The sequence below is a fragment of the Mustela nigripes genome, chromosome X (genome assembly GCF_022355385.1).
Source record: "Mustela nigripes isolate SB6536 chromosome X, MUSNIG.SB6536, whole genome shotgun sequence".
In the NCBI taxonomy this organism is placed as follows: Eukaryota; Metazoa; Chordata; class Mammalia; order Carnivora; family Mustelidae; genus Mustela; species Mustela nigripes.
This window is the reverse complement of record NC_081575.1, coordinates 112,418,251-112,446,050: the sequence shown is the minus strand read 5'-3', so window position 1 is coordinate 112,446,050 and position 27,800 is coordinate 112,418,251. Positions and strand designations below refer to the sequence as shown.

The 27,800-nt window shown below is 43.7% G+C and overlaps 1 protein-coding gene across 1 annotated transcript; it reads left to right on the top strand.

Moving 5' to 3' along the window:
* Nucleotides 1-1,437: 1,437 nt before the first annotated feature.
* On the top strand, nucleotides 1,438-27,800 carry ZRSR2 (zinc finger CCCH-type, RNA binding motif and serine/arginine rich 2). Its single transcript, XM_059384938.1, has 11 exons — nucleotides 1,438-1,537; nucleotides 1,959-2,038; nucleotides 5,776-5,854; nucleotides 10,428-10,536; nucleotides 10,727-10,813; nucleotides 13,919-13,957; nucleotides 14,564-14,682; nucleotides 19,558-19,771; nucleotides 24,109-24,164; nucleotides 24,947-25,056; nucleotides 27,319-27,800. The coding sequence occupies exons 1-11, from the start codon at nucleotides 1,497-1,499 to the stop codon at nucleotides 27,777-27,779; spliced, it is 1,395 nt and encodes a 464-aa protein (XP_059240921.1). The 5' UTR covers nucleotides 1,438-1,496; the 3' UTR covers nucleotides 27,780-27,800.

Here is a 27,800-nt window from a genome sequence, read left to right as displayed (position 1 = left end):
TACTCAAGATCAGAGAGCCACAGCTTGAGTTTCCCCATCTGTCCAACTCCAAAGCTTATGACACTAATTACTGATGCACTGAGCCTGACAAGGTCAAGTGGGAGATGTGTTATTCCAAGTGTCTCTGCAAGCAGTAATAGGGCAAGGCTTTATGCAGTTTGGGGTGTTTGCTGAATGATTCCCAGGATGGACTAGGAGAAGCAGGGCCAATTTAGTAGTTGGGTAGCTCAGTGATTTTGATTTGGAGGAAAGAGGAACAAAGCTAGGCCAGGGAAGTCATCCAGTCTTCCTCAAAAGATGGCGATTGTTCATCATTTTGCAGCTGCAGCATGTCCTTAAGAGAAGCTTAGCTTTTCTTTCTTTCTTTCTTTTTTTTTTTTTTTCCTGGTTTTCTCTCTGCCCTTGTATATGTGCATCACAGTCTGATTAGTAGCAGGGCTTATTTTACTTTCTCAGTCCTACTCTCACTGCTCCAGTTTAAGTGCTCATCTAGACAATGATACTCAAGTTTCGTCCTTTATATTGCAAACTGGAGTAATTTACCTAAAACACAAATATGATAACAAACCTCAGCTTAAAAGCTTTTTGATGGTTTCCTGTTGCCTCAGAACATAATTAGAGCCTCTTGGCATGGTTTACTAGGCTCGTTTTACATAACCCAGGCCTAGCCCGTCTCTATTGCTGTGATCCTTGATACTCTGGAACTTCCCTTTAAATTCGATTGCCAAAATTCTGGCCGATTCCACTTCTCAGTGCCTTTGCTTATGCTGATTTACCATTCCCACCTGGGAATCTCACCCTTCTCCACCTGAGCAAAGGCTACCTTCCTGCAAAACTAAGGCATCAGAAAGTTCTCCCTGAATCCCCAGTGGACTGTTGAGTAAACTACGTTGTCTGTACTATATTATTTTCTCTATGTATTGGTCCTTTTCTGCCTCTAGGTTGCACATTCCTTGGGAGCAGAGGCTACTCGTTCGCAGCGCAGGTGTTAGTTTCCCTATAGCGGCGGTAGTTGTGAATGGAAACTGGCGGACTCTGGAGTTTGAGGGGCTGATAGGTGGAATCGCAGAAGGCGGAGCCTGGACCAGTCCGGCTGGGAAGCTAGGCGAGTGACCGCGTGCGGCCAGGGCTCGTGAGTGGATGAGAGGACAAGAGGGAGAGACAGAGAATTGTAACTTTTAACTTCCTGACCACAGGACAGACCACTGTGGTGTTGGGACAGGTAGTGATAAAGCAATAGCGAAGCTCTAGAAGGGAAGAATTCTTTTCAGGGAGGGGTAGGAATTTTCGGGAAGGAGCCATTTGTTTGTGCAGAGTTTTGGGAGACGAGCCGCCTACAGGAACCTCGCGTCTTCTCTCTCGGTTTCTCCCGGGAAGACGCGCGCCCCCCCTCGCCTCAGAGTCCCCGCGGCACCCGCGCCTGCGCGCGGCCGCGCCCTTCCTCTTAAGCCCGCCTCTTCCGGTCAACTCTTGGGGGGCGTGGCGGTCCTGGCAAAATGGCGGCGCCCGACAAGATGTTGTTTCCTGAGATACTAAGGTAAGCGGGGCTGTGAGAGATGAGGCGACGAGAGGAGGGGACGGAGCTGCCCGAGGCTGGACATGGAGGATGTGTAAGCAGGAAGGAAAGGGGAGCTGGACCAAGCACGCGAGCTACTGCTGCCGCTGGAGTCCTGCCCGAGGGTGCGACCCGGACTGTCACGGGCGTCTGTGGGTTCAGGGAGGTGAGGAGGGGAACAGGCGGCGGGCTGGAAAGGACCTGCCATCTGGTCGTGGAATGGCGAGGCGATAGTAAATGTGTGCTCCGTAATGAAGACCCGGGAAGCAAGATTTCACTCGCCGGCACCCGAGCGATTTCCTGTCACTGGGCGCGGCGCGGCGTGTGTGTGTGGGGGGGGCATTCAGGCAGCGCCGCCGGTGCGGTCCGTTGACGCGGGTGTGTGCCTGTTTCAATCTTCCAGCCACAAAAAGTACAGGGCCGCCCTGAAGAAGGCGAAACGAAAGAAACGACGGCAAGAACTGGCTCGATTGAGGGACTCAGGTAACCGACTCCTTAGCCTGTTTTCTGTGTATGAAATTGCTCTCTCCGCTCCCGTCTTAACTCGAAGCCCCAGTGCCAGAAGGAAGCCAAGTACTTACCTGCTGAGAGTTACGGCGTCTGCTGCCTCCCGAGTAAAGCTATGTTAGACCTACTTCAGAAACGATATTAACGTACCAAAGAGGGGGAGAAAGGTCATGGTGAATCAAGCACTGATTATGTGTAAGTATTTATGAAGTATCTGATATTACAGGTGCAGGCCTCATGAATTACAGCAGCTAGCACAGCCCTTGCACATAGTGAGTATTGAGCGAATGTTTTCCTTTGTAAAAGCAGCAGGACCTGAGGGGTTTAGACATTTTGCAGATTTTTCTCAAACGTGAGTAACAAGAGACCCTTTGTTGACTCGGATTATTATTAATGCCACTGAAGTATATACATAAGCATAAAAGCAGATATAAAACTCTTATTTGACTAGGAAACGACATATGTACAAGATTATAAAACCACGTGAAATTACACACCCAGTAAAATTCAAATCTACATTAATGTGATGTTGGGGATGGTGTGGGACAAGCTTTGAGCATGCTTATGGTACTGATTGGAGTTGGGAGTGCCACTGCTGTTGCCCTGTGCTTATTTACCAGTTGTTGTTTTTTCCTATTAAAATACTGGCTGTGATGTCATTTTTACTGGCTTTGGTGTCATTTGTCCTTCATATGGCAGAATCTAACAAATATCTATTAAACCCGCTTATTTAATAGAATGAAGTTAGTAATAACTTACAAAATTATATATTAGTTATGAATGCAGATGGAAGCACTGAAATCACACAGCAGTTGCGTTATAATCTTTGCCATCCAGGTTATCCAGGCAGATCTTCACATACTTTTTTTTTTTTCCCTTTGACATATAATTGACACATTAGTTATAGGTATACATTGTAATGATTTGATACTTAAATACGTTGCAAAAATGTATCTAGACGATTCCTATAGTCCACAGGCAAGGGCCTCAAGTAACCAATGTTCTCTAGCCTTGTGAAACATAACTGTAGACATTGTATTTGCCCTTGGAATTGCGCAGTACTTATTTTTAGTAGCGGTTCTTGGAATATTCAGAATGGGAGAAGCAGGGTGTTTACCTGCGGCCTGTGTTAGCGTCTCTCTTTTATTCATAACTAGACCACTAAAGGCAGGACATAATATCCGGGATAAAAGAGAAAAACAGGGTAGGTTGGAGTTATTGATGCCCTTGGTTTCTGTGTCCACCCCCTTCCGCAATGAGCTCAGCTACCTTTGTTTACTTAACCAGTATTCTTTAATAAAACTTTTTTTTTTAACTACTTAATCTTTTTTCCCTTTCTTAAATCCTAGAGCTGTTTTTATTGCATTGGATTCCCCCTCCCCACCACCCTTTGCTTCGCACAGTGCTTTCAGAGTGAGCCTTTGTGAAGAAGCAGGCAGATCATGTTCCTTGGCAGTTTAGTGAGTTGAAGGGTGCAGTCACTGGTTTGGTCAGGATTATATGGCTAATGGCAGATCCAAGTCAAAGCGTTTGTGTCTGGACTACTGCTCCTACTTTGGCCCACTCCAACTCCTAATTCTTAGTTGTGCTTCATGAATAGTGTGGCCTACCAAACACTGCTGTTCATTGTAGCACAGATTGAATGGGCAGACAGTACCCTGAAGGCTAGAATAGGGAGATAGTCTATAAGAATTGCTGTTAAGAGTGAGTTGGAAAGTGGGTGGTAGAAATTTCTGGAATATTGGCCTCTCATTTATAGGTAGCCTCTTCAGCATCCAGCTCTATTCGAAATAGCCTGAAATGAGCTGCCTTGTCAGAAGTTAAGGTGGCATTCAGAATCAAAAGCAAGTTGTGTGATTCCAGTTTATACAGTTACATGTATGATACAATTAGGTATAGCATACTTACATGTGTCCTTGCATATGTTTGACTGTATGTGTATCGAGCAAATGCTACACCTGGTACTGTTAGTGATCACTTCTGAGGAGTGTGAGCTTGTTTTGGGGAGGACAGAGGGGTTGAATGAGTCAGGCAACAGATATTTTTGAGTATCAGCTGTGCTAGACTGTGCCTAGTCTATAGGCATACCTCTCTAAGTCAGTCAGGCATAGCTTCTGGGCCAGGGTGTCTGAAGCCCCTTTTGGAACATTAGCTCATTTAATAATCTGAATAATTAGATTTTATTCTGTGTGAGCTAGAATTTACCCCAATTTTTTTTCTTTCTTTCTTTTTTTAACCTATTTTAATTTCAGGTACTAAAATAATAGAATTTACTTAAGAAAACCAAATTGTAATTATCTAGGACTGGGTGTGCCTTTGATTAGACCTATACTCAACATATGTGATAGATAGAAAATCTTTTTCCTTTAAGCCTGAGATCTTCTGTTATATTTCCTTAGGATCACTTCAGTTTTCGTCCTTCCCCCCTCCCAAATTTAAATTCTGATTAAGAATTTATATATATGTATCATTATTATATAATAAGTTGTTATATTAAAAATATTTTCCCATATTCTTTTTTTTTCAAGATTTTATTTATTTATTGGACAGAGAGAGATCACAAGTAGGCAGAGAGAGAGAGAGAGGGAAGCAGGCTCCCAGCTGAGACAAGAGCCTGATGCAGGACTTAATCCCAGGACCCTGAGATCATGACCTGAGCCAAAGGCAGAGGCTAACCCACTGAGCCCCCCAGGCGCCCCTCCCATATTCTTAGTTTGAAAATGTTCCAGTGTACAGAAGGTTGAAAAAATGGTACGATAAATATCCATGAACACGTCATCTAGATTTGCCAGTGTTAACATTTTAACATTTTGCCTCTCCCTATATAGATACATACATATGTACATTTTTTTTCTGAATTTATTGCATGTCAGTTGCAGATACCATGATCTCTCACCACTAAATACTTCAGCCTCCATCTCCTTAGAATGAAGTGCATAATATCAGACTTGCAGCCAAGTAAAGGAATAGTAATTCAATGGTGTGTGATATGCAGGCCATACTTGAACTTTCCCAAACCAAGACTGATGACGCTGAAAAGTTCAAGCCAGTTGTCTGGTGGAATGCCCTGCATTCTCGATTAGCCTGTCTCCTGATTAGCTTCAGGTTATGCCTATTATGGCAGATCCTACAAAGCTGATGCTGTATACCTCTCACTGCCCACATCAGGGGGCTGTAATGTCAGGTTGTTCCCCTCTTAGTATTGCCAGGAGTGGTCAAAGTGTTGCCAGTCTGATGGCTCCATTGTAAAGGAAGTTTCCCTTTTGTAATTAGTACTCTGTGAGCTGATGTTTTGAGATGGTGTAAGTATCTTCTTCCCAACAAGCTTTCAACCAGTGTTTTTAGCATTTAAAAAAAAAATCTGTTCTTAAAGTGGGTTGCAAAAAGGACTTTTCTACTTAAGTCTTTCTGCATTTTTTAGTTGCCATTCTTCTGTAAAGATGAATGTTCCTTTTCATACCCCACCACTTTTTTGAGTATCACTGTGGAACCATAAATTAATACTTTAAATTGATTGTGTTACCTACCATTATTGTTCATTTTGGGTTTCAAAATTTTTTCAAATTTGGTCGGTTGGATCCCTTATTAGAAGGTTTTAAAAACAGATTGGTACCATATTTGTAATGGTTAGATTTTATCTTTTTTCCCCCTGAATCATTGATCAAGGTTTTACAATATTTGGATCATTTAATAAAACATTTAAATTTCCTTAGGACTCTCACAGAAGGAGGAGGAGGATGCTTTTATTGAAGAACAACACCTAGAAGAAGAGAAGCTGTTGGAGATAGAAAGGTCAGCAGTGATCGGAGAACTTCCTCATGAATCCATTTGTTTTATTTGAGTATTATAAGTCTTGGGGCACCTGGGTGGCTCAGTTGGTTGGGCTTCTGACTCCTGATCTCAGCTCAGGTCTTGATCTCAGGATCTCCACACCCAGTGTGGCACCTACTTAAAAAAAGGTGGGGGGCACCTGGGTGGCTCAGTTGTTAAGCGTCTGCTTTGGACTCAGGTCATGATCCCACCATCCTGGGATCGAGTCCCAGAAGCAGGGAGTCTGCTTCTTCCTCTCCAGCTCCCCCATGCTTGTGTTCCCTCTCTCCCTATCTCTCCTTGTCATAAATTAAAAAAAATATATTTTGAAGAAAAAAGAAAGAAAGAAATTTTTAAAAATATTTAAAAATATTATAAGTCTCTACAAACTAGTACAGGTCTTCTTTATAACACCTGTACAAAACAGGTCTTATAAAATAACCCTGGATAAAATATTTAAATCTCCACCTAACAGACTAAAATTAGATGTTCTAATTTTTCTTAAATGGGAGTATTTTTCACTATTTTTGCTAATTTGAAAATGATTTTGGAAAAAAAAATTGAAATAAGTATAAAGAGTGAAAGGGCTTCGGTGAATTCAGCAAACCCAAAGATAGCCGCTGTTAAAAATGTAAGAGTGTAGATGTACTGTATGTGTTTATGTCTATAATGGGATGTTATTTATGCATTTTTAATGGCTTTATTTTTGCTTAATGTATAGGACCTGTATTTCAGTGTTGGTTCAGATACCTAATTCAACCATTTCAGTGGCAACACAGTGTCCATGTATTGGTTGTAGCATAATTTATTCTTGATCTGTAATCTGTAGTTCTCTACTGATGGACATTTGGGTTATTTACTATTAAATAGCATTCACTTTCTATTTCCTATTATTTACTACTTATACTCAGATTCTTTTTAAAAAAGATTTATTTATTTATTTGACATATAGAGATCACAAGTAGACAGAGAGGCAGGCGGAGGGGAGGGGAAGCAGGCCCCCTGCTGAGCAGAGAGTCCCATGCTCGACTCAATCCCAGGACTCCGAGATCATGACCTAAGCCAAAGGCAGAGGCTTTAACCCACAGAGCCACCCAGGCACCCCTATACTCAGATATTTTTACAGTTCTATAAAAAGTTGCCATGGGTATCCATGCTTATATATCCTTGGTAATTGTCCTATTATTTCCTCAGGATAATGCCTAGAAATGCAATTGTTGGGAAAACGATAAGTAATGTAAAATGTTGATGGTTGGGTAAAGAGGGCACGTCCAGTTTGCAGCCCATCTAGCAGTGAATCAAGGTGCCTGTATCCCCATACCTTCTTCACTCACACCAGGCACATCAAGTTTTAAAGTTCCTGTAGTGAAAAGTTGCAGTTCATTGTTTCAAATGTGTATTTCCTAGTTAGTAAGTTTGTATATATATATATTTTTTTTTTTCTTTTTTAAAGATTTTATTTATTTATTTGACAGACAGAGATCACAAGTAGGCAGAGAGGCAGGCAGAGAGTGAGGGGGGAAGCAGCCTCCCCACTAAGCAGAGAGCCCGATGTGGGGCTCGATCCCAGGATGCTGGGATCATGACCTGAGCCGAAGGCAGAGGCTTTAACCCACTGAGCCACCCAGGCGCCCCAAGTTTGTATATACTTTTTAATATATTTCATTACCTATTTTAGATCGCTTAAGTCTTCTACATTCCTCTTTTGGGAAACATTTTTTTAAGTTTGTTGGGTAAGCAAGGTTATTACTGATTGAGGATGTTTGTCCTTTATCTGTCATATGTGTGATGTATGTTTTTCTCATTTGTCATCAGTCCTACCTAACTTGGCTTATGACATTACTTACCATAATTTGATTTTCACGTCATCGACTTTCATCATTATATCTGACCATGGTCTCTGGACTATAAAAGGCCTCTTCCATCCCAAGATGATGAAAGTCTTCTATTTCTCTTGCTTAGTATTTTTCAGGGGGTAGTTTTTTGTTGTTGTTGTTGTTGTTGTTGTTGTTTGCCAAATGGTTCACAGTAATGTGAATGTGCTTCATGCTACTCAACCGTACACTTAAAAATGATTAAAATCCTAAATTTTTATGTATATTTTGCCACAATAAAAAAATATTTTTAAAAAGGAGTAAGAAAATTTTATAGGTGATCTCTAGCTATTTAGTGGCATGTTTAGTAGGGAATGTTGCTGCTTTGGATATAATTCACACTCCTATTCTCCACTTAAGCATGTAAATAGGTGCAATCAGCAAAATGCCAAAAGAAAATGTAGTAGTGATTGAGAACATGGAGTCGATTGAGCCAGAACAACCTTGAGTCCTGGCCCTGCCGCTTTCTAGCTGTGCTCAAGTTGCTTCTCTCTCTAAGCTTCAGTTTCCTTGCCTTAAGTATGGAGATAAAATGGAAATAGAATCAATCCTAGTACCTACCTCATGGAACTGGGGAGATGAAATGAGGCGGCAAGTATATGCACTTAACATAGTGTTAGGGGATAGGAGACGCTGAGACGCAGTAATATCTCTCTGGTTGTTAGAGATTTCTGTTGTGATGAAGATGCCATACATGGTATGAAATAGGGGTCATTTGTTCTCTTTTCCCATTTAATTTGAGGTGCTTCTTTTAAATCAGGTAACCAGATCTTTGTGTTCCTTTGATCTTTGTTCCTGTACCAGTTGCAAGGTAGTGTGTTGCCGAAAAGCAGAATTAATTCTGTGGAAACACTGTATGGCTTGATGTACTGCCTGAAAGCACCTGCAGAGTATCAGAGACTAGCACAGGCAGACGTTGAAGTGGTGAGAACAGATTGGAGTGCCGGCCTGTTGGGGAAAGAGCTGAGCTCCGTTCTGATTCATGCTGGGCGATTGGCACCTTTACAAGGGAGAGGGCGGGAGGAGTGTAGGGGTGCAGAGGAATGGGAGGGGGAGGATGTGTGAAGGGCTGGTCAGGGTAAATGTGGCCAGCAGGCAGTTAGGCAAGTTAGGATGCCAGCCTTTCGCAGACACTGGGACACAGGGGCCCTCTCCTTCTTAAAGATGACATTTCCAAGAAATGGCTCTCAGGTCCTTGAGAGAGACCAAATCACAATTATAAGCCATTTTTAGTAAATCCTGTAAGAAAGCAAAGGCAGGGGCCTGTGGTCCTGTGTTGGCTAGAGCAGAGTCCATTTCCCCAGCAGCTTTCAGCTTTGTCTGGCAGGCATTTTAGTGGCGTGGGAGAGGAGGGGCTGGGGTCAGCCGGAGGGCACGGCCCGACACTGCTGGAAGCCGTGCTAGACACTCCTCTCGGGTCCTCCCAGTGCCCGGGTCTGACCGAGCTGTGTGTGTGGAGGTCTCCAGTTTTGCTTCTCAACAGTATATCAAGTTACCCAAGTTGCAGCTCTGTCGGCATTGTCTCTTTTCGAGGTCTTAGATTTATATGTGCTTTGGTTTGGTTTATGTATAATTAGTGTTCTTCAAAAGACTCCAAAAAGTCAGAGTTCTACACACTGAAACATCTGTACATAACCCACAACCTGCACGGGACCATTGACCGATGCGATGTGCCCGCCTCCACCATGGTGAAGAGATGGGATCCTGAAATCCGTCGCTGGAAGTGAAATCTCTTTTCCCATAGGGTGTTGGAAGTTGTGAATCGGTTCCCCAGACTACAACTAAAACCTTATGTAACGCCTAATGTTGCTGAAGTAATACAAAACTGTTTCTCATATTTCACTTCCCTTTTACAAATTCAGTGGGAAAATGCAATCAAAGTTCTAAACACCCAATTGGCTTTTGAACTTTTGAAATGTAACTCATCAGGGGGCACCGGGGTGGCTCAGTTGGTTAAGCGTCTGCATTTGGCTCCCAGGGTCCTGGGATCAAGCCCCACGCTGGGCTCTTAAAAAAAAAAAAGTAAAGAAATGGAGCCCATCTTTCAGCTAGAAATTTCAGTATTGGATGTCTGAGACACTTGCCATTTTAAGGTAGCATTACCCTGTAATTGGTCATTTTTAAAAATAAACTAGACAGCTGCTAATTTATTTGTATAACTCCTTGTCACAAAACCTGTAGCTTCCTTTATTGTAAAACCTGCTCAGATAGAGTTCTGTTTCCCTTTTTTGAGCAGTTTATGTGCTTGGGACAAGCCATGGCAGACTCTTAACTGCCTGCAGGAGCAGTGCAAAGACAGAGTACCGCGGTCTCCCAGGTGCTGCTGTAAAATGCATAGAAGGGGAAGGGTAGGACCTTCTGAACGTGAAAAGCTAGATGGGGCCTTGAGATTTGTTGGGATCTTTATTGACGCCTAAACATCCTGATGGTCAGCCTAAAGGGCAAGTTGTAGTGCCCTTGTTCCTGTGTGAAAGATGTCACGGACAGAAAGTGTAGAAGTAGGGATTTTCAGCTGTTACCCTCTAGGAAGAGATCCTCTTACCCTCCACTGAACTGCTTTCTCGAAAATACCTTTCGTGATAGCTTGATCATTCTCAAATATGTCATTTTGCTATCATTGTGTGTATGTAATTGTAAATTAGTGTTCGTTTCTCTTATTTGATTACATCATTACATTATAGGCAAAAATTACATGAGGCGTGGTTGCTTCGGGAGCAGAAAGCACAAGAAGAATTCAGAAGAAGGAAGGAAAAGGAAGAGGCAGCTAGAAAGCGGCAAGAAGAACAAGAGGTACGGTATTAGTCTGATGGCTGGCTAATTAGTTAACCCCAAATAACTCCCAGTAAGAGTTATAGGTCTTGAACTTAAAGTGGGTAGTACGCATTTTACCAGTGGCAAAGTTTTTCATTTCTCTGCCCCATATGTTAAATGTTTTCAAGAAGTAAGTGACAAGAATTACCGTTTCTTTTTTCTGGTAAAGAGAAAGTTAAAGGAAGAATGGGAAGAGCAGCAAAGAAGAGAGAGAGAAGAGGAGGAACAGAAGCTACAGGAGAAGAGAGAACGAGAGGTGATTCCTGTCACAGGAGGGTAAACGCACTGCGTATCCTCTTGGTGCACAGATACGGTGTGGGATGGGGCTAAAGAATGAGCTGGAAGCATATCAGCCTTTGGGCTTCATTTTCCCGTCTAGGAAGAGTCCTGTTTTTAGTACAGATACACGCTCGAGTTCCCTTATCTCTTCTCTGGGTCTGTGCAGTGGCAGATACCTTAAATTAAGTTTTGCCTTTAACTACCCTTCTGCCCCTTTATACCAGGCATTGGCCGACTTGCCCTGTAAAGGCCAGAGAGTAAAAATTCGGGGCTTTATGGTGTGTATGGTCTCTGTCGCAAGCACCCAGCTCTGTTGGTGTGGCATGAAAACAGCCTTAGGTAATATGTAAATGAATGGTTGTAGCTGTGTTCCAGTAAAACTTGGTTGTTTTATTTTGAAAAACAGGCAGCTGGCCCCTGCTTTCCGCTTTGTCCCAGCCTAGGGCAAATGTTGTTTTTGCTCTAGCTCTTTACATTCACACCAAACCATTTTTCTGAGCTTCTTTTCTATAAGGGTTGGCCCATTTAGAGAATACTTTGTGTGGTATCCTCACTGAGTTAATAAGACATTTAACTGCTTATAACATGTCAGCAAGAATGAATGGACTGAAAAAATCAGGAACTCCAATACTGAGGAGTTAGGAAATATTTTTTATTGCTAAATCGTGACTGCCTTTCCTACTTGGCTATAAAGGCCATTGTAGCTAACATGTAGTTCCTCATTAAAAAAAGAGTCTATAAGGTATGTGTATGTATCTTTCAGTGTCTTTTAAAGATTGCTTTGGTTTATTTTGCTGCTATTCCTTAACACAGTGTATTTATTTCCAAGATCCCACAGCTCATCATTCCTTGACTGAGTCCTCAGGATGTATCTTTTCTATCATATTCCCAAGTTTGAATAGCATCAAAGTGGGTAGTTAAAAATGCATTTGTTTATATCCTAGTCATGATAGGGTAGGAGCAGCCTCCACAAATTTTTGTATTTTGTGTCTCAGGTCATCAGTGAATTCCAATGCAATTTTTTTTTAAAGATTTATTTATTCATTTTAGAGAGAGAGCACGCGTGAGAGAGAGTACGTGAGCAGGGGAAGGGGTAGAGGGAGAGGATCCTCAAGTAGCCTGCCTGCTGAGCCCGGAGCCTGACGCAGGGCTCGATCCCACGCCCGGTGAGATCGTGATGTGAGCCGGAACCGAGAGCCGGGCGCTCACCCGACTGAGCCACCCAGGCACCTCTTCAGTGCACATTTTTAACCCCCTCATTTGAATGTTGCCTTACGGATGAGGCGAGACCTCGCTAGCTTTTTAGGGGACAGGGAAGTTGTCGGGAACTTGTCATTGTTTATAGAGCAGTCGATTCCCATTTTGACAGTAGAATGTTCTCAACTGAGGTCTTTCTGACATTAGGAAAAAGCCAAGGCTGCTTTTAAAAAAGTTAAGGCTTTTGTTTCAAAGGAAGTCAGGTGAGATATTCCGGAGGCAGGTGAAATGAGGAAGGTTGTAAGCATGTATAAAGGGGCATGCAGTCCGTGTTTCTGCTGTCTCTAGATACTTCTCTAGTAGAGGGAGATAGAGCAGTGAAAAACACAGGCCCTGCTCTCCTTGAGTTTTTTAGATGGGGGAGCCAGATGATAAGTAACCAAAAAAATAATTTTACGTGCTGTGAGGTGATGTTAAGTGCTATAAAGAAATAAACAGCCATGCGGTAGTGATCGGTGTAGGGATGTACTTCTTTAGATTGCCTGGTCAAGGAAGACTTGTCAAGGAGCCAGTGTTTGAGCTGATACCTGAGTGCAAAGATCCTGGGGAGAAGGAGTCCAGGCAGAGGAAAGAGGCCTGAACCATGGAGCTGGAAAGATGTCGGGGTGCCTGAATCTTGGAGGCCAAAGGAGAGAACGGTGGGGGCAAGGAAGGGGGTCAGGAAGGTAGACAGGGTCAGATCATGCAGGACCTCCTGGACTGGAAGGAGGAGTTTGGGTTTTGTGTTACGTGCCACGGGAAGCCATTGCAGCGTTTCGAAGCACGGTGTGACTTCATTTAATTTGTATCTCTACCTTTACCAGATCCTTCTAACTTTTATATAAAGACGGGGGAGGGTAGAGAGCAGGGAGCCTGCACTAAGGATACAGGAGTGAAAATAGAATGACCAGTTAGAAGGCCACTGTCGCAGATAGGACATGATGGTAGTTTGGACAAGGGCGGAGCTTCGTAAGGATAAGTACACAGAGGCAGGGTGTGTGGAGGGAGAGGCAGTGGGGCTCTCTGGCTTGTAGACTGAGTGGACGGGGAGGGAAGGAAAAGGAGAGGAGTTCCAGTTCTGCTTCTAGGTTGTTAGTCCAAACCACTGGGCGCGTGGATGGGGGGGCGTTCGGGTGGGTGGGGGTGAAGAACCAGAGTTGCCCTGCGAGCATGTGGAGTTAGCCCGGTCCCCCGTGTGACTGGGTAGCATCCTCAAGCAGCTAGACAGAGGAGTCTTTTATGTAATGCTTTAAGGGGCGAGGGAATAATTTAAGACTTGTTTAAATGACAAGTCAAGAATAATTGTTTAAATGATTGTCAAGAATAATTTAAAGACTTGTTTAAATGACAGTGAGCTCAGAATGTACCGGTATATTGCAAGACTTCTTTGTCTTAGCGAAAAGTTGGAGATTTTCTCATCAACCTGAATTACTATGTTCATGTCATAATTTAAGATCTGTTAAGTGTTGATGACTTTTGATCTGAGCATTGCATTATGTAATAATTCACTGATGCTATATCACTCATCTGGAAAGCTAGAATGTGGTATATATGATCAAATACGCTCAATATTACTGTTACTCAAACTATTATAAGACTGTGTTTTGCAGTGGGAGCTAATAAATGTCCTGCTTGAATAAACATTCTCAGCTATATGTCCTTTGAAAGCTTTTCAGAAGATCTGTGCTGTAGAAAGCAAATTAGAACCTAAAGCCTTTGGCGGGTGTGATTTCTGTTTTTGTTTTCTCTTATGAATTATTACGCATGAGCTTCTTAACCAGAGAAACCAGACGTGACTTTCCTGACTTGCAGGTTTTCATTAGTCCTATGTTTGCACCATTTGTAGGAAGCTGTGCAGAAGATGCTGGAGCAGGCTGAAAATGAGGTATTTTCAAACCTTTCATTCAGAATTTGAGACCAGTGAACATTTCTTTAAAAACTGTTCCTCTAGTAGAATGTTAATTTTGTGGTAAGCTATTTAGGTCGCATCTGAATATCAGAATCACTTCGCAGCTCTGTGATTTTTACAGCAGCAACAGCAGCAAGTGGTTTTTGATGAACAAAAGCAAATGGTATCAAGTCCCCCGCTGTGGACTCTACTTCTTTCTAGTCCTTAAAGTGTGTGCGAGCGACACCACGCACTGTTGGCCCGAAATAAATGGTAGAACTTGCTACAGAGTGCCTTGGGTCTTAGGCGTGGTTCCCTGACAAGTCCTTTGACCCCATTCAGAATGGATGGGCAGCAGGGAGACCTCGGTGACTGCTCCCAGAAGCCACGGTGATGCCTGGTTCTGGGCAATGACTGGGAGCCAAGAAAGACACTGTACATGTCTCTGGATGATTGTGAAGTCTCGATTACCTGTTATGACCTAAATGTGTATATTCTTAAGTCACCATATATTTTTTGACCAAAATATTTGAATGCATTTTAAACATCAAGTTTATCATGGATTTTTATACCACCAATAAAAGTCATGGTTATTTTCAACAGTTGGAAAATGGTGCCACATGGCAAAACCCAGAGCCACCCATGGACTTAAGGATAATGGAGAAAGATCGAGCTAATTGTCCATTCTACAGTAAAACAGGAGCGTGCAGATTTGGAGATAGGTAACTCATTTTGTTTTATCATGTCAGAATTCAGTGAATCAGAATGTCAAGGTTGTTTAGTTCTCTCTTTGGGAGCACCGTGGGCTTGAGCTTGAAAGGTTCCCAGTCAGGTGTCGCCTGCATCCTTGCTGCTTCTCCAGTTGCATTGCCCTTCTGGTACCAATTCCCTGGGCCAGCTCAGCCTGGTTCTCTTTTAGAGCTTCCTTTGCATTCCTTCCACAGCTTCATGAAGACCTTGTGCTTTTCGTTTTCTTCCTGTGCTTGCATGAGTCCACGTGGGACGACTTGGATGGGGGAAAGAACGTATTTCAAGAGACTAGAGCAGCTTGGCTTATTTTGTCTCTCTCTCTCTCTCTCTCTATTTATTTATTTATTTATTTATTTATGTGCTTACTGACTGACTTCTTTTTGAGTGGCCAACACTGTGCGCAAAAGAGGCTTTGAGAAGTTGGCGTGCCCAATACCCAAGGGGTATCTGTGAAAGCCAGGACCCGAGTGAGTGAGGAAAAGTATTCTAATTCCCCATTCTCAGTCTGTTCTGACTCAGGAGCAGAGCCAGGGTGCAGAAGCAGACTTGGGCACCTTTCCCTTTGGGCAAGTTCCTTAAGCTTTCTGAGCCTTAGTTTCCTCATCTGTAAAATGGGGATGACCAGCAGTGTCTCCCTTCGATGGAGGTGGTGAGGCCGCACGGAGTGGATGCAAGGCAAGCACAGACCCTGTGGCAGGCACATGGCACAACCTGGCCTGAGTGGTCACTGGTATATTTTCATTTTGTTATGGTTGCCCTTATTCTTTGAGACACTTCTGTTGTCTACCTCTTTTGACTCAGTGGTTTAAGACTTTATTTATTTCTTTGCCAGAGAGAGAGAGAGAGAGAGAACACAAGCAGGGGGAGAAGCAGGCAGAGGGAGAAGCAGACTCCCCGCTGACCGGGGAGCCTGATGTGGGACTCGATCCCAGGACTCTGGGATCATGACCTGAGTCGAAGGCAGACGCTTAACCAACTGAGCCACCCAGGCGTCCCAAGCCTCAGCGTTTTTGAAACCAAGACGTTCATGTAGAGAACTAAGTGCCGATGTCTTCATTCATTAAGCAAATATTTAAATACTTGATAATATGCCAAGCATTGGTGATGTTTATCATTTGGCTTATTTATGAATGAACAACTCAAAGGAGAAAAATAATTCATAATGGTGAATGAATCTATGTAAGATGAAATATAATGATTAAGCATTCTGCAGAAGAGATCTAATCATTTCTTAAGGTCCTGTTAATCCCAAAAGGGATACGAATAGGCAAATTCATATGTATTTAATGAGAAAACTATATGTTGTCACTCATGTTATTTTATTCATAAAATTATCCAAGCCATGAGTTTCATGTCCTTCTTTGAAAATACAAACTTTCTCTCTCTTCCTCTTTTCTTGTTTAAGTTAAGCCCTTGTGCCTTTTAATTTTTTTTTTTTTTTTTTTTTTTTTAAGAGCAGGGGTTCTCAACCCAGGTACACGTTAGAATCCTCTAGGAAGCTTTTAAAAATTTATGTCCTACCAGAGGTTGAGTAAATCTCTGAGGCCTGGGCAGCCTTACTTTTGAAATGTCCTCAGGTGTTCGCACACACCCTAGGACTGAGAGCTACTAATGTGGGATGTGCAGCTCCTCTTACGGCTGATAGCTGGTGTTGTATAAGGCCTGTGAGAGGATCTGTAGGATATGGTCAGTAGTGAAAGCCTCCTGAGGAACTAGGAACTAAGGAAAGGAGAAGAGATTTTATTCCCTTTTGCCTTTAGAAATATCTTCTGAACATATGCTTGGTTTCACCAAGAAATAGTAATAATGGATGTTAAACACCCCCCACCAAAGAAAACTTGGGAGGTACCTGTGAAAGCCAGTTGAGACTCGATATAAATTCACATTTTTGTGAGTAGCTGAACCCGATGGCCTTTAAGGTTTTCTGGCTACAGGATTCCTTGTTTATGCTGTATCTCTAACGTTTCCTTGTATTTTAAGACTGTGGTCATCTGATTCTAAGTTCTCCTTTTGATGGCCACAGGTGAGAGAAGGAGAGAAGTCCTGCATGGGCGGTGCTAGTGTGCGGGAAGGAGCATGGGCTGCCAGGCTCTCCCACACGCCCCTGAGAGTCATTCCAAGGAAACAGTATTTCATAGGCATATGAAATTTCACGATCACAGCTATCAAAGTATGAGAGCAATTTGGGTATTTTCATCATTCAAGTGATGAATTATGAAATAAAATGCTATGAAATGAGCAGTTACAAAATCGAGCACCATCGGTGGAGACAATGAAGCCGCTCCCCTTTTCCAGAGCCACAGTGACTTGCTTCAGAATCACACAGCTGTTCTTGCCTGTTCAGGCTTGTCACTTCAGACACTTCCATCCCCCCAGCATTACTTTGGTGGTTCTGGTTTTGTAATTAGTCCCAGGTTCAATTCTAGAACCTTTCTGGAGTTGATACTGCTTGGAGTCACAGCTTGGAAGGGAGTTCCGTGGTGATGGTGTTTTTTCCCCTCCTGAAAACATAATCGCTGATGAAAGGTAAAGCTTACTTTTCAGAGTAGTTATTCATAACTCCCTGGTTTCCAGAAGTGATTGAAAGAGGGCTTATAATGTACTGCCCCAAGTGTAATGAAAGAAATGGAAAGGAAGAGAGAGGGCGTTCCTCTGAGTGTGCAGTGCACTTGGCTCTGTATTTTAACACAGCCCAGGCAGAGATTTAGTTCTTGCCAAAAAGAATGCATGGTACCTCAGATTCTAAATGTTTGTCCCGTGGAATACTGCGTAAAGACACTGAGGAAGGAGGTGGACGGTAACTTTGATAGATGTTTTATGAACAGCTGCTTACATAATTTTCCTGAAAATGTTTCTTAACAGAGACCTTCAGTAAACGATAAGCAGCCCCATTTCAGCATGTACCTTGAAATCTGTGAAGGACAAAGGTAGTGAGTGCTCCCTCCAGAAGAGAAAAAGAGGTCTAGTCAGTTAGCTCCACCGGAGGGGCCATCTGGAGACCACATGTTTCATTGGCTGACCTTGGGCTAGGGTAACTTATTACTGTGTGGTTTCATGGCCGTCTTACTTGATTCTAGTATCTGCATCGTACGTAAATAGCATAGTCTAAACCAGGGGTTCCCAAACATGGCTGACCTTCAGGATCAAGTGGGGAGTTTCTCTGAAAATAGGGTTTCCCCACCCTGAGGTCTTAACAGATGGTCTGGAACAGAACCTGAGAAATCTCAGTTCTTTCCAGGTGATTCTGGGACTCACACAGGTTTGGCATCACACCTTTCGATTGCCTCCCCAAATGTCTCTTGTCTTAGGTGACTTCTCAGTAGGAGCTATAGGGCTAGCCCTGATGAGACGCAGATTGTATGGACTGTCTCCAGGCCAAGTGGGGCTTTTCCCTAAACAGAGATTCGGGCTCAGTTCCAAAACTCCGAGGCTCGCTTGACACCCTAGGAAGTAGAGCCAGGTTCATTCAGATGTAGTAATCCCATGAGCAGAATTTTAGCCCCCATAAACTGGTTCCTTGTTTAAAATCTGTGTATGTTTCTCCGTGTAAGATGCTGACTCACTGCTGACACTCGAAGTCAGCTTGAACTTTCCCTCTTTGTGCCATGGGCAGCTGTGCTTGGGAAGGTGGAGCTCATCACGAGGTCTCTGCTGAATCATCTAGGAGGGTCCTTTGGAGAACAGAACATTTCCTATGACCGGACACTGCATCTTTGAGCCAGGCACGGTGTGCGGGGAGGGGGGGCCCTCCCTGCTGTCACATGGTACACAGATGTGTATCCTAGACATGGAAAGTGAGGAGGAGGGAAACATTTCGGCATTTTGAGGCAATTGATTTTTCTAACACTCATCTTGTTCTTTAACTTTTTTTCTTCCTCCGTTCTGGGGATTGTTTTTTTTTCCTAAAAATTTTGTCTTAACCAGTTTTTTTTTTTTTAACTGATGATTTGGAACCTTGAAGTATGTTTTTCCCCCCTCATTTTTGGAGAGGGAACTGAATAAAGTAGACTCACATAAGACTTGAATGACTCAGGTACAACCTGGCTCAGTTCAAACTACGAAAAGAAAATCGTTCATAATGGTTCGCCACCTGATGACACGAGAATTCTCTGCGTCCTGTCGCAGATGGTGAACGGGCACTAGACTGGAGGTTAACCCCCATCTCTGGGCCCTCTCTTACCAGCCGCATGCCTTGGGTAAGAGTGCTTCTCTAGGCCTCAGCTTCCCTTTGCAAAGTGGAGAAAATACTAGCCCCAACTGTCCTAACGGGTTGCTAGGATCAGAGGAAGAAATAGAAAAATGTCACGAGCACCGTGAAATGACACGTATACATATGTGCAATTGAACTAGTCCGTTAGCTCAAAACTCTTACATTACCCTCATCTCTAAGCACTGAGTTAGAAGAAGATGGTATAGAGCCAGGATTGTATTGTTCTCACCTTCCTCCTGAGTCCCACGTACAGTGTCGGCCTGTCACCACAGTATGCCGTGTCAGCGGACCTTTCTCCTGTGCTTTTACATGTGTGAGGCTTTGTGAACTTCATCCAAAGGCAGCTGAATGGCATACGGATGTGGAAATAATTCCCAACTTCACATCTTAAGGAGAGCAAATAAATATATAAATAAATAAATAAATAAAAACAGATAAATATATATATATATATATATATATATATATATCGGTCAGTCTTAGAGCAGTTCCAGGGTTGTGGTCGACGCCTGGATGGCGTTTATTATCTTGCAGTTAAGCAAGTTCTTGGAGTCTCTATCTCCAATTTAAAGAAGGCTTTTGATGTGGAATTTCTAACTCTTGGAGTGCTGCATTTAAGTTCTCCTTTCATGTGCAGGTGTTCACGTAAACACAATTTCCCATCCTCGAGCCCCACCCTCCTTATTAAAAGCATGTTCACAACATTTGGGATGGAGCAGTGCAGAAGGGATGACTATGACCCGGATGCCAGCCTCGAGTACAGTGAAGAGGAAACCTACCAGCAGTTCCTGGACTTCTATGATGACGTGCTTCCCGAGTTCAAGAACGTGGGGAAGGTGATCCAGTTCAAGGTGGGTGTGCACGATGCACATGAAGAAGGGGACTGCTTCACTTCCCACCAGAGTGCCCTAGAGGATGCGAGCGCTAGGGCGCAGGCTGTCTGCCTGGGCGGGGCGTGTGCGATGGCGCGGGGCCTGGTCCAAAGTTGGGCACCCAGGTGCTCGGTAGATGTGACTCCCTTCGCACCGGCCCTCACTGCCGGTACGGCAGCAGGACTGCATGAGATCCGAGCCGCGTAAGGTCCTGCAGATAGCCGTGCCAGCGTTCAGTTAGAGGCTGCCCGTGACGCCGAAGGCAGCCCCTCCCTTCCTTTGTGGTGGGTCGCACCTAGAGCCACGGTGTGCTCGCCCTGCCCAGCTCTCCACTCCCTGAGTTTGCTGCGTGATGTGGATGGCGCCCGCTTGCACCTTCCATTGAGGCACTTACTCTTCTGGAGCTGCCCGAGAACAGAAACCTTGATTCCTTTTTCTGACCGTGTGTTTACGCCTTCAGTACTCTCAGCACTGAACATAGTGTTCCCCAGATCGTGGCTTCTGATGCAGCATACCCGGTGAAAAAGAGCCACCGAGAGTACACGGTTACTGGAAAAGGTTCCTCAAGGCAAGAATAAAGGCAGATGTACTTACCAGTGGCTGCTCGTGGGACCCCGGGGTTGAAGCCTAGCATACTGAGGCCTCCCACTTACTGACTTGATAAGGTCCAGACAGCAGTGATTTTGGTTTGTTAGAGTAGTGGGAATGTCCCATAATTTGAAAGGGAAAAAAGAATAAAATCACGAGGTTTTTTCCCTCTGCAAGTTGGCAGTGACAGGGCAAAGCGGGAACAGCGAGGAACAGTGGCTGCTAAGCCCCCAGCAGCAGTCGTGAAACGCAGAACTATACTTCCGTCCACTAAGCTCACAATTTTTATTTTATTGTTTTAAAGATTTTATTTACTTATTTGAAAGAGAGAGAGAGAGAGAGAGAACAGGAGCAGGAGGAGTTGGGGTAGGGCCATAGGGAGAGGGAGAAGCAGGCTCCCCGCCGAGCAGGGAGCAGGACACGGGGCTCGATCCCAGGACTCCAGGATCAGGACCTGGGCTCAAGGCTGATGCTTAACCAGCTGAGCCATGCAGGAGCCCCTGAGTTCAAAATCTAAAAAAAGGAAAAAATCTTTTAAAATTTTTCTTTCCCTTTTACCTCTTGCTTCTGTTGCACGCACCTTCCGGTCTTCACACCGCTTCTCAGTGTAAGCAGCAAATACTAGTATGGCGGGGCCAGCCGGGCGGTCCTCATGGTTTGACTAGCTCTGTGCTCCCGAGTGGGTCACTTTACCTCTTCCCGAAAGGGAGGGAATTGGACCCCATCAGTGGTTTCCCTCCTGGGGTCCCTACGTTGTACTGCTTCTGTGACGTCAGCGATAGAGCTGCTTTAGAACTTCCACCTGGTTAGTGGAAATCATTGCTTAGAACAGGCTGCACCTGCTAGCCACGGTGTGGTTTGGTCCCCCCTCCCCACTTCCGTTTAGAATTTTATCAGCAAAGCTCGTGCTAATCACATTAGCATTTACAAATGGAAAGTTGTTCGGTAGATTTTTAGTAGGAAAAGTTCCAAAACATTGAATTCATGTTGGAAAATTAATAGGTCCTTGGGAACCACTGGATTGAATGATCTCTAAGGTCACTGGTGTAACTGACGTGGCCTCCCAAGGCCTTTTAAGACTTCAAGGGTGGTGTTATAAACTGTCATTAGTCTTCCTTCTAAGGATGGTGTTATAAACGATCATTACAAATTGTGCCTCTCTTGGGGTACTCTAACAAAAATACTATAGAACAAATTTGTAACATTGTAGATTCATTTTGAAAATAAAAGCTAAGCATTTCTATCAATATTTGAGGACCTTCTTATACCACTGAATAAAAACAAATCGGATTTGTCCTTTTAAAAAAAAATTCCAGTATGGTTAACATCTAGTGTTAGTTTCAGGTGTACAACATAGTGATTCCCGAATACTTGATATAACTCAGGGCTCATCAAGGAAAGTGTACGCTTAATCCCCTTCATCTATTTCACCTGTTCCCCCCACCGTCCCATTTGTTCTCTAGTTAAGAGTCTATTTTCAGTTTCTCTTTTTTCCCCTTGTTTTCTCAAATTCCACAGATGAGTGAAATCACTGTACTTGTCTTTCTCTGACTTATTTCGCTTAGCATTATACAGTCTAGTTCCATCCAGGTTGCATATGGCAGGATTTCATTCTTTTTCATGGCTGAGAGTAGTAGTCCATTGGATATATATGCCACACCTTTTTTACCCATTCATCTATTGATGGGCACTGGGGCGATTTCCATAATTTGGCTGTTCTTAATGATGCTGCTGTACACATAGGGGTGCATGTATCTTTTTGAATTAGTGTTATCGTAGTCCTTGAGTAAATACCCAGTAGTGCGATTACTGGGTCATACGGTAATTCTATTTTTTTTAACTTTTTGCAGAAATTCCCTAGTGTTTTCCACAGCGGCTGCATCAGTTTGCATTCCCACTAACAGTGCACGAGGGTTCCTTTTTCTCCACATCCTTGCCAACACTGCTGGTTTCTTATCTTCTCGATTTTAGCCTTCCTGATGGGTGTGAGGTGGCATCTCCTTGTCGCTTTGATTTGCATTTCCCTGATGATAAGGGGTGTTGAGCTGCTTTTCCTGTGTTGGGCATCTTGATATCTTCTTTGGAAAAATGTTCATGTCTTCTGCCCATTTTTAATGGGATTATTTGTTTTTTTGGGTGTTGAGTTGTAGAAGTTCTTTCTATGTTTCAGATATTAACCCTTTATCAAATATGTCATTTGCAAATATCTTCTCCCCTGCCGTAGGTTGCCTTTATTAGTTTGGTTGGTTGTCACCTTTGCTGTGCAGAAGCTTTTTAGTTTGATGCAGTCCCAGTAGTTTAGTTGTGCTTTTGTTTCCCTGGCTTCAGGAGGCCTATCTAGGGAAAAATGTCGCTAGGGCCAGCCTCAGAGAAATCACTGTGCTCTCTTCTAGGATTTTTATGGTTTCAGGTCTCACATGTAGGTCCTTAATCCACTTCGAGTTTATTTTTGTGTATGGTGTAGTGAAGTGGTCCAGTTTCATTCTTCTGCATGTAGCTGACCATTTTTCTCAGCACCATTTATAAAAGCCAAAATACCAAGACTTTTACCCATTGTGTATTTTTTCTCCTTTGTCATAGATTAATTGACCATATAATCATGGGTTTCCTTCTAAGCTTTCTGTTCTGTTCCATTGATCTGTTTGTCCAGATTTATCATTTTTGAAGGCAGATGTTCAATCTAACTAGTAGTAAGAACAGTGCATATGAAATGAGATTATTCACACGTACCAGGTAAAAACAATTATAAATTCTGTTAATACCAGGAGTGGATGAGGAAATACCAATTAGTAAAATCACTTCAGAGAGCAGTTTGTGAATACCTAGTGAAGTTGAAAGCACGTATAACCTATAAATCGCCCTGATACTCCTGGTTATGCATACTAGAGAATTCCTTTTCCCCACAGAGACATGTCCAGGAATGCGGCCTGCAGTGCTGTTTGTTGATGAAAAATTGGAAGCATCCTGGATAGTCATCATTAGAGGAGTAGATAAATAAATTTGATAATTTGATATATCCAATGTACAGTTAAAATGAGTCCTTATGTTTCTGTGAAGATACTGTGCAAAAAGATATACATTATTTGTGTAAAAATTTTAAATGTATGAAGCAGTACTTTACATTATCAGTACATATATACAAGTTGCTTTGCATGTGTTTACATAAATATACCCGTGTATTCATAAGAGACACGTCTATGCATAGTATGCATAGGATTTGATGGTGTGTGTGTGACATATGTGTGTCTGCCTGTGTACACACGGATACGAGTGTTGGTGTCTGTGCACACAGGTGCATGTGTATCCGTCTGTGTGTTTGCCTTTGGAACGGGAAGGATACGCCAGCCTCAGGATGGTTCGTGGTCATCCCTGTGATGGGGAAGGAGCATAGGCGGAAGGCTTGCGACGGGGGCTTCAATGTTTTGTGTACTTAACCGTTCTTCGTCAAAAGTGGAAAGCGTTGGTCTTGAACCTGGGGGCTGGACATGTTGTTGATTTTTGCTCTCTGTATTTTTACGTATGTGTGAAGCATTTCATGTCTGCTGATCCAGATTCTGCTGCGTGCGGAAGCCCTGCATAGACCGGGGAGGGGTATTAGGAATCTTCAAATGAGAACTGCTTTTGGTAGTGCCACCCTGGACAAAGTGTATTATGATGACTGGAGGGTTTCTTTTCCATTCTTTTTTTCTTTTTTTTTTTTCATGATCAAATTCTTCATTGCTCTTTAGGTCAGCTGCAACTTGGAACCTCATCTGAGGGGCAATGTGTATGTTCAGTATCAATCGTAAGTATCCTGAACATAAACATCTTACCACTTTGTCTCGGGTAGTGTTGTAATTATGTTGCTGTCCAGGTTTCCCCCACTAAATAGATAGCTTTCATGTGCATGGTATTTTAAAAAATATAAATATTAAGGGCTAATATAGACATACATAGAGAAGGGACTTGAAAATGCATTTGTATTTCATTTGTTGTGTACTTACATAGTTTTGAATCTTTTACGATGGTTATTTTTTTACTTACATAGTTTTAATAATTAAAATACATACCGAAAAGGGGTAATAGAACAGGATACATTGAACGAGCCAGAAACGGAAGCCCCGGGCCATCTCGGCATGCATTCAGCCCTCTAAGACAGCAGTTGGTGTAGCGTTTCTGCTTGTCCTGCTGTTTACCTGGGCCATGCTGTTTATCTGTGGCTAATGGGTTAAATTAACCATTGTAATAAGGAAAAAGAGCAGTCCTAGCTAAGAAAGGAGTGGCTCTGACAGTGGAAAGACACTTGTGCATTTTTAATGGTCCAGTCTTGGTTTAAGCAGCTTTGACTCAAGCTGATTTCCGTGGATCAGGACCTCAGGGAGGGTTAGGAAAAAGCGTTCCTGAATAAATTGTGAGCTTTCAGGAGCTTGAATGCTCTCATGAGGACTCCCTAGTACTAAAGCAGGGAACTTGGTGGTCCTATGGTAAACTAATAAAAAGGTTAGTTAACAATAGGGGTCATCTCCATAATAGACAGTTGCTGTAAAAGGCATCCTTTAATTTGTGGGTTGGTTGGTTTTTTTAAAGGGAAGAAGAATGCCAAGCAGCCCTTTCCCTGTTTAACGGACGATGGTATGCAGGACGGCAGCTTCAGTGCGAATTCTGCCCAGTGACCCGATGGAAAATGGCAATTTGTGGTAAAATACAACATGATGATTTTACCCCAGTGCTTCCACTGTTGTGTAAAGGGACATTCTTAAGAGAAAAAACTTGTTGTTTTTTTTTTTTAAAGTTCAGTGAGGGGCTTGAACTCACGACCCTGAGATCAAGACCTGAGCTGAGCTTAAGAGTCAGATGCTCAACCTACTGAGCCACCCAGGCACCCCAAAAAACCATCTTTTAAAGGGGCGAAACATGGCTTTTGTCTCAGGAACTAGACGAGCAGAGATCGTTCTATAAAGTAGCTCACGTTTCTGTGGACCTTGTGGGTCACTGTCTGGATGAGGTGACAGAAGTTACAGTGTATCCGTGACAGAGTTGGGGCCGGAATTCCCATCTCCTCATCCTCAGTCCAGGGCTTCAAAACTTCGCCAAGCCCGAGGACCTGTGTCTTTGGGGAGCCTTTTTCCTTGTTGCAGCGTCGGAAGTGATCTCTCCTCATTGGACCCCCTCACTCAAGCTGAGTTTTTCCCCCCATCTTTATCCCTAATGGATTTTCTGTCATCTTTGCCGCCTAAAGTGCTTTAACAGTTCCCGCCTTGCTTGAAAGACATGCTTGCGTGCAGTGGAGATTGATTATGGCCGTAGGATCCGGTCCGGGCGCATTCAGTCAGACTGACTCATCGGACTGCGGCCGGCAAGTCAAGAAATGAGTCAGTCCTTGGCGTAGCCAGCCCTCTGGAAGGCCTCATTATTTTCGTATTTCTGTCTCATGGGCTTAGTCAAAAACTATTTATTGTCGATCGACTCTGGAAGCAAAGAGGTGGAACTGTCCGTGCCTTAGGGGGTGCACTTTTCTTCCCCTTTGCTTTTTTTTTGGCGTTACACTTGCTGGCTTAAAGCCTCTAATTTAAAAAAAATCTCTAATTTACCAAGTGTTTATCTTTGGCAGCCTGGTCTTAATGAATGCTGTCACTCAAAAACTATTTATTGAAGGGGGAACAAAGGCTTTAGACTTCCTTGCTTTGGAAAGCAGAAGAACCATTATGCCTGAAACGTGTAAGTTTGCGGGCTGGAAGAGATGCAACTGGTTTTTTTTTTTTTTCCCTGAAGGCAATTATTTTTGTCAGTTCCTGGGAATCCAATGGGTTTTCAGTGAGATACTTCTGAATGTGACATTGGCTCCCCCGAAGCAGGAGACTAGTTTACTTTTTTTTTTTTTTAAATAACAGCTTTGTGTTATTTTCCCTAGTAACTAATGATGTTGAACAATTTTCATGTGTCCTCATTACTGGCTATTTGTGTATCTTCTTTGGAGAGAGGTCTGTTTAGATAACTTTGCCCATTGTTAATTAGGTTGTCTTTTTATTATCGGGTTGTAAGAGTGTTTGACCCGTTCTGCGGACAAGCCTCTTGCAAATATGACTGGCAAATATTTTCCCCCATTCTGTGGGTTGTCTGTTCACTTTGATGATGTCCTGTGAAGTACGGAAGTTTATAATTTTGATGAAATCCATTTTATCTGTTTATATCCCTATGTTTTTTTGTTCGTACTTTTGGCATCATGCAGATTTTACTTGTATGTCTTCCTCAAACAGTTGTACGGTTTCATGTCTTACATTTAAGACTCTGATCGATTTTGACCTTCCGTATATAACGTGTGATATGGAGAGATTTCACTTCTAACTGTTTTACATATTTGGGGAATTTACGGACTTTCAAAAAGTTAGAGAGCGTCAAGAGGATCTTGAAGTGGTTCAAATAGATTTCACCGTGGCAAGGATCTTCCATATTAAAAGCACTTGGCAAAGTTAAAAGCGTTAGGCCAATGTTAACCATCTTCTTAAAGTCTAAAGAGAATGCCAAGCCCTGCACCTCTCACAGGCTCCCTGTTGGCCAGCAGTCCGGCCCTGCCACCACCGTGCTCTCAGAGCACCGTGTCCCGGGGCTCCCAAGGGCCGGTTCTTCGGGATTAATTAGGGCTCGACACTGTCCATCAGTGGGATGGGGAAACGCCAACCCCCCCCCCCATGTGGTCACCGTGTGTTCTGTCGCCCTCCACCCCCTCATCCGGTCGGGGGACAGGATACCCAGCTTACTGAAAACCTCCAGTTTGTTACCATTCACAGTGCCGTTTGGTAGAGCTTTTCCTTTTGAAATTCTGGGAGCCAGAGCTGTGACGTCCATCCATATAGGCCGCAGGAGAAGATAGGTCAGGCGCGTCTGCCCATCGGCAGCGAACCCTCTGGAAAGGCTGGAGTCCTGGCGGTAAATGCTGTTTCCTCACTGTGCCGTTGCAGGTTTGTTTGAGATACAACAGTGCCCTCGAGGAAAACACTGCAACTTCCTGCACGTGTTCAGAAATCCCAACAATGAGTTTTGGGAAGCTAACCGAGACATCTACCTGTCTCCCGAGCGGACGGGCTCGTCCTTGGGTAAGGGCTCGGAGAGGAGAGAGAGGACGGGCCGCCACGAGGAGTACCATGGGAGGCCCAGGCGGAGACGAAGCCCTAGTCCGTCCCACTCCTACAAGAGAAATGGGGAAGCGGCGAGGAAAAGGAGAAGCGGTCACCGGGGGAAGAAGTCTCACAGACACATGTCCGGGAGCCGCGAGAGGCACAGTTCCCGAAGCAGAGGAAGGAAAAGGGACCGCAGCCGCGGCCGGGGCAGCCGGAGCCAGAGCTCCTCTAGGTCCAGGAGTCGCGGCAGGAGGAGGTCGGGCAGCAGAGACCGAACTCTCCAGAGCCCCAAATGCAAATAAACGTACTTTGTTCTTCACGGA

Coding starts and splice junctions, on each gene's coding strand:
- ZRSR2 (XM_059384938.1), top strand. CDS start 1,497: ATGGCGGCGCCCGACAAGATGTTGTTTCCTGAGATACTAAG. Junction 24,165..24,946: donor GTGTATGTTCAGTATCAATC/GTAAGTATCCTG, acceptor GTTTTTTTAAAG/GGAAGAAGAATGCCAAGCAG. Junction 25,057..27,318: donor ATGGAAAATGGCAATTTGTG/GTAAAATACAAC, acceptor GTGCCGTTGCAG/GTTTGTTTGAGATACAACAG.